Source organism: Lepisosteus oculatus, chromosome 13 (assembly GCF_040954835.1).
Source record: "Lepisosteus oculatus isolate fLepOcu1 chromosome 13, fLepOcu1.hap2, whole genome shotgun sequence".
In the NCBI taxonomy this organism is placed as follows: Eukaryota; Metazoa; Chordata; class Actinopteri; order Semionotiformes; family Lepisosteidae; genus Lepisosteus; species Lepisosteus oculatus.
In genome coordinates, this window is record NC_090708.1 from 4,259,151 (window position 1) to 4,270,363 (window position 11,213).

The 11,213-nt window shown below is 38.5% G+C and overlaps 1 protein-coding gene and 1 long non-coding RNA gene across 2 annotated transcripts; one reads left to right on the plus strand and one right to left on the minus strand.

Moving 5' to 3' along the window:
- Positions 1 to 786: 786 nt before the first annotated feature.
- Positions 787 to 11,029, plus strand: LOC138242203 (uncharacterized). Its single transcript, XR_011191451.1, has 4 exons — positions 787 to 849; positions 4,761 to 4,835; positions 5,382 to 5,493; positions 9,055 to 11,029. It is a non-coding gene; the product is annotated as an uncharacterized lncRNA (long non-coding RNA).
- LOC107079075 (extracellular calcium-sensing receptor-like) lies at positions 3,177 to 7,888 on the minus strand. The gene is made up of 6 exons (XM_069197608.1): positions 7,698 to 7,888; positions 6,987 to 7,278; positions 5,819 to 6,634; positions 5,278 to 5,505; positions 4,966 to 5,089; positions 3,177 to 4,087 (listed from the first exon to the last, which is right to left on the minus strand). Exons 1-6 carry the CDS (start codon positions 7,847 to 7,849, stop codon positions 3,177 to 3,179), a joined length of 2,523 nt encoding a protein of 840 aa, XP_069053709.1. The 5' UTR covers positions 7,850 to 7,888.
- Positions 11,030 to 11,213: the final 184 nt, after the last annotated feature.

The following is an 11,213-nucleotide window of genomic DNA, read 5'->3' on the forward strand; positions in this document are numbered from 1 at the left end:
AAAATCAGACTGGAACAGAAACAAGCTGTGGGTGGGTTGGTGGGCAACTCTATTCCTTCAAGACTTGACATTTCAAACCTAATTCATAAGCCAACTGGTGCAAAAGGGCAGGACTTCAGAGATTTAAGGCTCTGGATAAGGACAAGGATAAAGAACTAAAAGAGCTTAGACATTTTTTTTTTCTGGAAGCACTGTCTTTTAGAAGGTCCAGCCTATCCACAGTGTGGACATTTTAACTTCCCATGTATGTCTTTCTGTTTTCAAAGATCAGTTTTTCAAGTTGTGTCCCTGTCTCACAGCTGAAAAAGCTTGTAGGCCTCGCCCCATGTGTCCACTATCTTGTATAAAAAGCTGAAAAAATATAAAACAAATACAGAAATATTTGTGAAAACAGGCTCTGGAATGATACTGCTCACATACAGTACCAAGAAAATTGATTAAAAATATTTGATAAAATAAAAAGGTGTAAAAGCTGTTGCGATTACTATGGAAAGCCTCTAAGCACTACTGTTATCTTTTGTTGCTGTGTTAGGCAGTGAAGAAATAACTAAATCAGCTTCCAGGGCTGAACTGATCAACGCTGATATGAATCTGATTGTCAATCACCGGCTATATCAATAACCCACAGCTACAACCTAGCCAGAGCTTCTCGGAGGAAGTCCCTTCCACCAGCGCTGTGAATGGTTGAGAGCACATTGAAAGACAGCAATTTAAACCAATCAGACCCCATTTTCCACGGCGGTCAGTTTAAAAAAAATAGCCAAGAGCTTTCAGTTTCCTCCCAGTCTGGAGATGAGTAACTTTAGTCATGTGTGGGTATGTTTGGGTTTGGTAACCGCGTCGTACACGGTAGGACCATGAGATTTTATGTATTTGGCGAGATTTTGCTTTTGCTGCGTTATTGATGAATTATCGACGGAGTTTGGGAGTTTTCTGAAGTGTGTCTTGTGATAAAAACTGTTTTTGAAATCGATAGCTTTGCTGTATTTTGGTTTGAAAAACGGTTCTGCAAAGCTCCCGTTGTCTTGTTTCGTTTGATGTAAGGCTTGTCGTGAAATTTGTTTTTTTTTTACGTTTTGCTGGTTAAAAGTTATGAAATGTGCTGTGTGAGATTTTTGCTGTATCATCGGTTTGTGATGATGCTTCTCTTAAAAAGCTTTATATTGGTGATTTTTCTTTCTGTTCTGTTAACATAATTTGATTTACAAGATATCAGACAACACAAGACTGTGTGCGCCAGGAACCGCCGGCAGTTCTGCCAATCACTATTTAAAAGCCCAATTTTCAAAAGGTCAGATATTACATAACATCTTTACAAGTCTGTATCCTCACTGCTCCCCTTGGCTGTAAGATTAACAGCTGAGGTTTGGTGATTTGCATAGTGGTTCCGGTAGTGATAAACCACACTTATTCTGAACACCTGACACTGGTGCAATCATAGTGATTGCTGGTTGATTCATGTGGAAAAGACACATTATTCACACAGGAGGTGCTTTTGAAGTGAGATGGCCTATTAATGTGGTGGCTCTGTGGCTCAGGATCTGCGCCTGTGGCTGGAAGGTTGCTGGTTCATATCCCGCGGCTGGGAGAGGAATCCTAATCCATTGGGCCCCTGAGCAAGGCCCTTAACCCCAACTGCTCCAGGGGCACCGTATAAATGGCTGACCCTGCGCCCTGACCCCCAGCTTCTCTCCCTGTCTGTGTCTCGTGGAGAGCCAGTTGGGGTATGTGATAAGACTATGGCTTTACTGGTCATATACAATTTCAAGAAATTGTATATGGCCAATAAAGTGATCTTATTTTAAAACAATGGCATTGTGAGAAAATGATTAACTTGGGAGCAAATGAATCTGGTGCACATGCAAAATTAATGCACACCAAAACATGCTCACAGTCGGCAATAACAGCACTCTGTCATGTGAATGTGTCCTGTACTTCATTACTCCTCAGTATGTTTGAGAACACAACAGTTTACAAGCATTGTGCAGAAACCATACATTTAAGAAATTCATACAAAGCACTGAAATCATGTTTTAGCAAATGACCCCTTTATTTAGGTTGCAATCTATATAATGATTATATTTATATCACACTATAATAACATGTGCTCTTTTACAAGACAGACAGGCATATAACTTGATAAAATCCACTGAGCAACAACAGCTACCCATCAGTTAAAAGTGTGAGAAATTAACAAAGTATCAGTAAAATGAAGAGCACTGGTTTTATGGAACAGATATGACAAAGGTAAATTAACTTATGTTATTAACCATTGTTACCAACAAAGTGGATCGACAGGGTCTGGTCAAAGTAGCGTTATGTAGTCAGAGTGAGATCAAACACTGGAAGTGCAGTTCTGCAAGACCGCTCAGGCAGTTAAGACTTGTGCTCTCCCATTGATGGACTGAGTTTGGCTGCAACATCTTTGTAAGATCAGAGATTTCTGGCTGTGAAAATCCCGGAAGGGGAATGTACAGTATGCAGAGAGTTTTGCTTCCTTTTCACCAATGGGACCAATTCATTATTCTTTAGATAAGAAACTTATACTGGTTTCTTTCTGTTTAATAAAGTTTCGTTTTGTAATTACACTTGGCATTCAACAAGTTAGGCACTTCAACATCTTTGTCCAGTCAGTTCCCTCAGTAAGGGGCTTATATAGTGTTTAAGCACTACACAAAGTCAGTTAAGTTTATCATAGTCATGAATGTTCAATGAACCCCAATGATGCTAAAAACATTAATAATTTTCCAAAATGTGTTTGCTTTATTTTTCTAAAAATATACACATAAATATAATGATTTCATGTTCAATAAACCTTCAGAGACATTTGCCTTCAATTCTTTTTCTTTTTAAATACAATAAAAAAAGCAAAACTTGCCTCTTCTTCAGTCTATACCTGAAGACTGAAATTGCAGACTATTGATTTCAGAACTGTCAACACAACAAGAACAAATGCCATTTCATGCTCAAGATCAAATTGTTTGGCTGGTGTTGATATGAGGTAAAGTTTCAGAATAAGAAATAGATTGGTCAGTAAACTAAAAAGGTGTGTCTAGGAAATGTATCTCTACTGCTCGTAAATACTCACTTTACAGAGCAAAGAATGACAAATCACAACAGCTGATCTCAGATCTGTAAATGATTTATGCTGAGCTCAGCAGCACAGAAAAGTACCTTCACTTCTTAGTAGCTGCTCTCCCCATGAGGGTTTTCTTGGTATTTTTCTCAGGACGAAGCACAATAATGTAGCATTTTGGTGCAAATATTGCAATGAGGAGACCAAAGCTTGAAGCTAAAATGGCAAAAATCTCCACAGTGTCCGAGTATTTCCCAGGAGAGCTGACATACGTTGGTATGAAAGCGATCCAAACTGCACAGAAGATGAGCATGCTGAAAGTGATGAACTTGGCTTCATTGAAGTTATCAGGCAGGTTCCTTGCAAGGAAAGCCAGCAGAAAGCAGACACTGGCTAGCAAGCCTATGTACCCCAGCAGACAAATAAACCCAGTTACTGATCCAATGTTACACTCAAAAATGATTTTTGAGTTTTGATACTGTGTGTTTTTAAAAGGCACAGGTGGTGCTGTACTCAGCCATATAGTACAGATCACAGCTTGGATGACAGTACAGACAAAAACAGTGCCTCTCTGCTGAGCAGCACCAAACCACTTCATAACATTATTGTCTGGCAGTGTGGCTCTGAAGGCCATGATGACAACAATGGTTTTCACAAGAATGCAAGATATGCACAAGACAAAACTGATTCCAAACACAACATGTCTCAGCATACAGGTGAGGTGTAGTGGCTGACCAATAAACAGCAATGAGCAGAGGAAGCAGAGTATTAGAGAAAAAAGCAGCAGGAAGCTCAGTTCAGAATTGTTGGCTTTTACTATTGGGGTGTTCCTGTAGTACATGAACACAGCTAAAACCGCAGTTGAAAAAAATGCCCCAAATACTGAGACTGTTGTCAAAGAGATTCCCAAAGTCTCTTCGTATGAAAGGAACTCGACTTTCTTCAGCACACACTGATCTCTGCTTGGGTTTGACCAATATTCTGGGGGGCATTTGAAACATTCAATTGAATCTGTAAGAAAAAGATCCAGTTATCTCATTATTAAATACAGAGATTTTTTAGTATGTACATAATACAAAATAAAGTGTGAAAAAATGGTTCAGTTAGGCTATGGAAAAATGTTTGCTATCATTTTTAAATTTATAAACATTTTGATTTACGTTACATATATCCCATATTTACACCACCTATAGGAAGAGTGTCTATATATAGTGTTTACAAAGAGAATACTGTATATCTGTTCACAGAAAACCAGTAGACTCAGTGATGGGTAAAAAGAAGCCTGTTGATCTGCAAGCCTTAATTCATTTATTGGTATTTTATTTTATGGCTGCTGTGCTAGAGTTCAAGTGCTCCCATGATAGATATACAGTATAAAAAACAACAATTAAAAATGACTGACAGTACTATCAAAATCCCAGGAGGAAAGTTCAGGAAAAGGCAGAGAAAAAGGCCAACACATTTCAGTAAAAGCTCTCTTTGTGTGTTTACACACTATATTCTAAAAAAAGACCACATTTGGATTCAGCTCATAACTCTGAGATATAGGAGCCTGTCTCTTAAGATCTGATAAAAGAAAAAACTACAAAGTTACAAAAGTAGATAAAATCTGTAATATGTTACATTATTAATAGATAAGAAAACACTATTTTAAATAGTGTGAATATTTCCACTCAATCTGCAGTTTTTCTGGGATGTGAAGACGGACAAGAAGGAATTTTCTATACTTGGAACTGTCCACAAATCAACAAAAGGTATGGTATGTGTATCTCAAACATACTGCAACTTGGTGTTTGATAAAATTAATATTTATTGTCTCTAGCAGCAGAGAATATAAACTTCAGTTCATATTTAAATATTAGTTTGTTAAATTAATACCATTTTCCCACCTGTGTGGTTGCTGATCTCTCCCTCTGCACAAGGCACACAGTCGAAACAGCAGAGGGGCTCCCCTTTCCTGGTTGCCTTCCTGGTGCCAGGCTGACAGCTTTCACTGCACACAGACCTGGGGGGCTGGGGAAGGACAATGTTTGCATCATCCATCTTTTTAAGATTCGCACACTTGTCCATGTTACAAGATATTTCAAGAGGGACAAAGAATGAGATCCACATTTGAACAATTAAGTCAATGCACTGACAAAACATAATTGATTAATTGAATTGTGTGAGTAAAAAAAAAATAACCACACTGATTGACTTACAGTATTAGATTCAAAGTTCCAGAAGATTTTGTCCTCATTCAGAGTGAGCTGTTGTCCAGCAGGAGCTGATTCATCATACAGACCAACTGTTACTATTTTCACAGACCCGTCATCGGCCCTCTGCCAGTTCATCACATCATAGATTGCAAGAGCATCTCCGTTCTCATCGAAGGACACCCTGTCTCCATAGTGAGTCGTGAAGTTCACTCTCGCCAGGTACTGCAGCAGCTGAGAGAAATATAAACAAATAATTTTGTTATTAAATGAATGAGTTAATCACAAAATAGTTCAGTGGGTTTCTGCAGCACTTACCTGATTAAAAATCGTCCTCACTGGTAATGAGCTAATTTTTCGCAATTAAAAAATTTGTAATGCAACTAATTAAAAAAACATTAATAAATGTTAGACTGGAATATATTATATTTATGTTTGTATGTCTGTATGTATTTGATTGATTGATTGTAAGTAATTAAGACACATCACAAACATACCTTTTCTTGCTGTTTTTCACAATTGTCTGTTATAACATACAGTATCTCACCTGCCAGGGCTGCACAGTTGTGATGTCTGCACAGGAGTTATTCTGAAAGGGCCCTTTTCCAGGCTCACAGGACATCAGGTTGTCCAGGGAGTGTGCCAAGGCGTACACTGCTTTATACACGTTGTAGGATCCCCTCATTTCTGAAACATCACTATAAGCAGTTTTGGTTTTTTCAATGTCTTCTGAACCTGTGCAAATTTTTGAAAAATTGTGATTGCTTCCCTTCTCTTGGAATTTGCAATCAAACATTGTTTCCCATAACAGTTTGATTAAATTGTTCCTGGGGTCAAACACAGGGCGAATCTGAAGGAGATATTTTTCCAGCCCTGGGACTTCTCCTCTGCGTATCGCAATTCCTATAGTCCCACCTAAATAGGGCAGTAACTCCTTAGTGTGGAAGACAGGAGAGGCAGTCCAGGCTTCACTAGCAATCCACTGCCTGCCTCTGATTTTTTGCTGAACAATTTCTTCAGCCAAAGGAATCATATAGGCTCCTGTTGGAAATACAGCAATAACTTTGGCCGTTGACTCTCTGATGGTTTTCACGATCTTAAGAATCTCAGCCTTGTTGTTAATGAGAGGAAGTATTTCTGTGAAAGCGATGCAGCCAAATCTATTAACCTCCTCTGTAAAGATCTTCAAAGCATACAGCCCATAGTCATCATTGCTCACAATTACACCAATCCAAGTCCACCCATAATGCCTGAATATCTGAACCATGGCTTTGACCTGGAACGTATCACTGGGAATAGTCCTGAAGAAAGAGGGGAACTCCTTTCTGTTGCTTAGACATGAGCAGGTGGCATAATAACTGACCTGCAAATGAAGGAACAAAAGTATTGTTTAAGAAGAGTTGAAATCAATTTCAGATACACAGTTCGTGAATTGTGACATACAGACAGATCTATTGTGATTTCAGCATCATCCTGTACTAACTAAAGTACATGAAGGATATACTGTAGCAGTACAAATAAAAAATTAAAACAAATAAAATGTTACAGTTATGGTATGAACAAGTATAATAAGAACAGTGAACTGAAATGAAACTATTTCATAGTATACACATACATATGCAAATTAGCACGTAAGTAAGAACATACTGTATTAGTACTGAGTAATATTTCATAGGGTAACCAGAACTACTATCCTGATCTTTGCTTTACCGTACCATTGGAATCCGGAAGAGGCCCAGTGTTCTTGATATGGCGATAGAATGTGTTGATGCAGGATCTCCAACAATGGCTAAGACAGGGGGTGTCCCTGTACAGCTGTAGTCAGTGACAGACTCATCCTCTCCGCTGATCAGAGCTGTTGCTGCCCGATGAGCCATCTCTAAATTCTGACAATTGCTATACAGCCTGTATCCCAGTGTGATGTTGGGGAGAAGAGCAGGGTCTCTGTTTATTTCCTCAATGGCAAAAGCCATGGTCTGTGCATACTGAAATCCTGCAATATCAAATCTGGTAACAGACACAATTACTGAAATAAAACTATGCACATGTTCTGCTTTCATGGTCTTAAAATATCTACAAGATCTTCGTATAATTAAGATTTTACTTTGAAAATAAAAAACATAAATGTGGCCTTTAAATAAAAAACACTTAGAAACAATAATGCCGAATGAAATATTATAGTTATGTGATCTATCAGATTAATTGCTCCATATGTATTGGAACTGTTGTTAGGTTTATGTTTAAAATAGCATGACTATCACTAATAGCATGATAATACCATGACTTATATTAGCTAAATTCTCTCAAAAGAAGATAATATAATGTATCTGTGTCATGAAAAGCCTAGGCAATGCATTATTTCATTCAGTTGTACTTTCTCCCTGACTTGTCATTAAGAAGCAGTACAATATACTGTATTCACTCACCGCTCACAGCTCAATTGCTCAGGCTTAGCAGTAAAAGACAGTTCAGGATACACGGTTTTAAAGTGGCTTTCAAATATCCCACCCAAAATGATATCCCCTTCTTTATACAGCCCATACAAGTCAAATACTTCTCTGAGTCTGCATGTGCGCATGGCTTCAGTGTCTGTTAGCCCAGCTAAGCCCAAAGATACAACAACAAACAGACTGAACTGCATTGTTTCAGAACTAAAAAATGTGCCGTGTTATGATGACCAAAGTCACAGCTATATAGACAATGTCTGACTCTCTGGGGGAACGTGTATGACATCACATCCCTGTTTCAGAACTGTGTATCTAAAGGAAAACACAATACGCCACCAAGTAATTTGTGTACCCACCTGCTCATTGGCCACAGTGAAAATTTAGTAGGACAGCACTCTCTGTTACTGTATGAAACAGTTTGTAAAACAAACCACAAAATTGTCAGCTACATTCTCTCTTGCCCAGTAGTTTGGGTGTTGTTAATGCTTTTTTCATTAAACTTCTTGTAGTTTTACCATTTAAAATACAGAGATAATTGAATAAAGTACTGTATTTAATTGAAACTGTTGGTATATATAATTTAGGCTTTTCAAATAACTACAAACTATTTAAAAATAAGGTTTTTATTTTAAATTCAAAACATCTGTGGAAAAAGTCAATTAAAGAAAAATTATATAGTGAGGGGTACAATAATTGGCTATAATAACTTTTACATATATTACTTATTAGCTAAAAGCTAGCTTTTCAGTTTATAGGACATAGAGGACAAGATTTAGTTTTTATGGAAACAAAAGACAAATGGTAAAAAGTAGGTCTTTGAATGAAGAGAAGAAAGGAGGGGGCCCCTAGTGGAGATGGGGAACAGCTGTAACACAGACTTGTTCACACAGTAAAGAAGGGGTGTCCTGAGTAACAGAGTGGGGACCCTCAGTTCAGAGGCACAGTAAAGAAGGGGTGTCCTGAGTAACAGAGTGGGGACCCTCAGTTCAGAGGCACAGTAAAGAAGGGGTGTCCTGAGTAACAGAGTGGGGACCCTCAGTTAAGAGGCACAGTAAAGAAGGGGTGTCCTGAGTAACAGAGTGGGGACCCTCAGTTAAGAGGCACAGTAAAGAAGGGGTGTCCTGAGTAACAGAGTGGGGACCCTCAGTTAAGAGGCACAGTAAAGAAGGGGTGTCCTGAGTAACAGAGTGGGGACCCTCAGTTAAGAGGCAGTGTTTCCTTCTGGCTCTGCAGCAGGCAAGCTGGTGAGCACAGCACTTCCAGGACCTGCTTCCTCACTGGCCTGTTCCCTGCAGTGGGATTCCAGAGCTTATCGGCCCTCATTCTCTCTCCACAGCTGCCTGAAGGTGTCAGCCAGCTGCAGGAGGTCTCACTCCTGGCTCCTCTCCTGCTGCTCCTGTAGCTCACAGCTGGGCGTGGAGGACTGAAGTCCCTGAGGACTGTGCACTCCTGGAGTCAGAGCACCACAGCTCATCGCTGCTTCAACACAGCCTCTCGTTCAGTTTCTCTCCTCTCCATGAGCTCCTGGGCTGCCTCACCTCTCAAGTCAATGACACGCAGTAATTAAAGAGCACAGGTCCCTGAGCTAACTGTTACACTCAAAACAATTATACTCACACTAACAAGATGCGCAACTGCAAAACAGAAAAATATTGCAGTGAGTCTCATAGAAAGGTTCTATTTTAAAAACTTTTCACCTGATATTTTAATGTATGCATAGTTGTCTTAACTCCGTAAGGTAACAAGTATCTGACCTAACGCTTCATTCAAAATAGTTAAGGCAGTGACAATATCAGTGTAATAAGAGATGCAACTGCAAGCCCTAGACAGAAAGATCACTTTGTAGTGAGTCTGTGTGGGGGGTTCAGGTGAGGTGTCCCTGGGAGGGTTCTGTAAGGTGATGCCATTCCAGCGCTTGAGAAGAATTAGGCGTGGTCACTCGGTGAAACTGAGATTGATGGACCTCGCTTGAATACACCTGTCCAGAGACAGCTGGTATAGCCCAGAGTTAGCGGAGGGGGGTTGGCTCTTGGAAAAGAAGTGATTGTTGAAGAGAGTGTGAGAGAGATGTGAGAAGGATTGAAACTACTATTCTTTAGAGGTTGGGAATTAATTCAGCCTGTTGTATAGTTGGAGGAAAGGTTTCTATGAAAGATTTTAACAATAGGACTCAGGTTTTTGTTTTGGCTATTTTGGCTAGAGAAAATAATTTTATCAGAAAACAAACTTTGATGAAACTTGAAATAAATTTAAATAAGATCAAGTTATTTTTTCTACTTATTTAAAGGGTTTTTAAATAATTACTTTTATTATATACAGTATATAATTAATTTTACTTAAGTGATCATTTTCATTTATTGTTTGTTCTTTTGCAACACAAGTTTAATGTGTAGTCTTCAATTTTTAAATGCCTTTTGTCAAGAAATGTCATTTTAGTGATGAGACTTTAAAAAGCAAATAAGATCAATAGCCAAGCAGAATCACTATGTGTTATCCATATTAAAATTTCCTTTTAATACTTATCATAAAGCACTTTGCAGTTACTTTAAATGTGTAAAGCCCAGACCACATTAACAAAGATGGGTATATTCCTGAAAATAAATTGTTGGAAATCTGGAATCTAAATTCAGTATTAATAATGACATTGCATGCAGTACATTTTACAAAATATTTTAGGAGGAGACAAGTGGAAATTATGGGGGAGTGCATTTAATAGCAAGATTAGGAGGCACTTTACCCAAAGGGCTTCAACAAGCTTTTTCAACAATATACCCAGCTATGTTGTTGAAGCCAAAACTTTGGTTTTATTCAAGAAACAGATGAATGACACCCTTCAAACAATAAGCTAATAACTAACTAAAAGGCTAGACAGGCATAATGGTTGTGATATTTATTTACAAATGTATATCTTGTGAGATACAGTTCTAATATTAATGACTTGGCTCCAAGGCTTCATACAGTTTTAACCATTTATCCTGATGCCAGCAATACCTCATACCTCAGTAGTGTGAAGCCCTCTGTCATGGTTCAACATGGGTATGTGTCTCAGACTTCAAGTCATTGCTCCACATTGCTCAGATGTTATATATTTTTGTAATGCCAACAATCTATAGCTTTGGCTTTATCTAACCAGTTCATCCAGTTTTGGGTCACGGGGAGGGGTGGAGATCCATACAGTAGGAACCATTTTAAACGTATGGGATTTCTGAAAACTTTATTTTCATGCACATTGTAAAAGACATAGTATACACACATACAGTATGTCCACCTTGTTAATACGTACACCATTATAAAGCACTTTTGTGATGGGACAGACACAGTCTTTGATGTTTTCAGTTTTTTTTTTTACAAAACAATAAACTACAAAAAACAGTTTTGTTCAGTCCATTCTGCAAGGGTTTGGCAGTGGTTACCAGAGTGTCCATAACTGTCAATAGAACAGAGTCAAACAATTTCACCAGAGGCTGCAAATGCAATTTTGTAAGGTGATGTTGG

Coding starts and splice junctions, on each gene's coding strand:
- LOC107079075 (XM_069197608.1), bottom strand. CDS start 7,849: ATGCGCACATGCAGACTCAGAGAAGTATTTGACTTGTATGGGCTGTAT. Junction 5,506..5,818: donor CAACTGTGCAGCCCTGGCAG/GTGAGATACTGT, acceptor TATTTCTCTCAG/CTGCTGCAGTACCTGGCGAG. Junction 5,090..5,277: donor GGAACTTTGAATCTAATACT/GTAAGTCAATCA, acceptor GTCCTTCCCCAG/CCCCCCAGGTCTGTGTGCAG.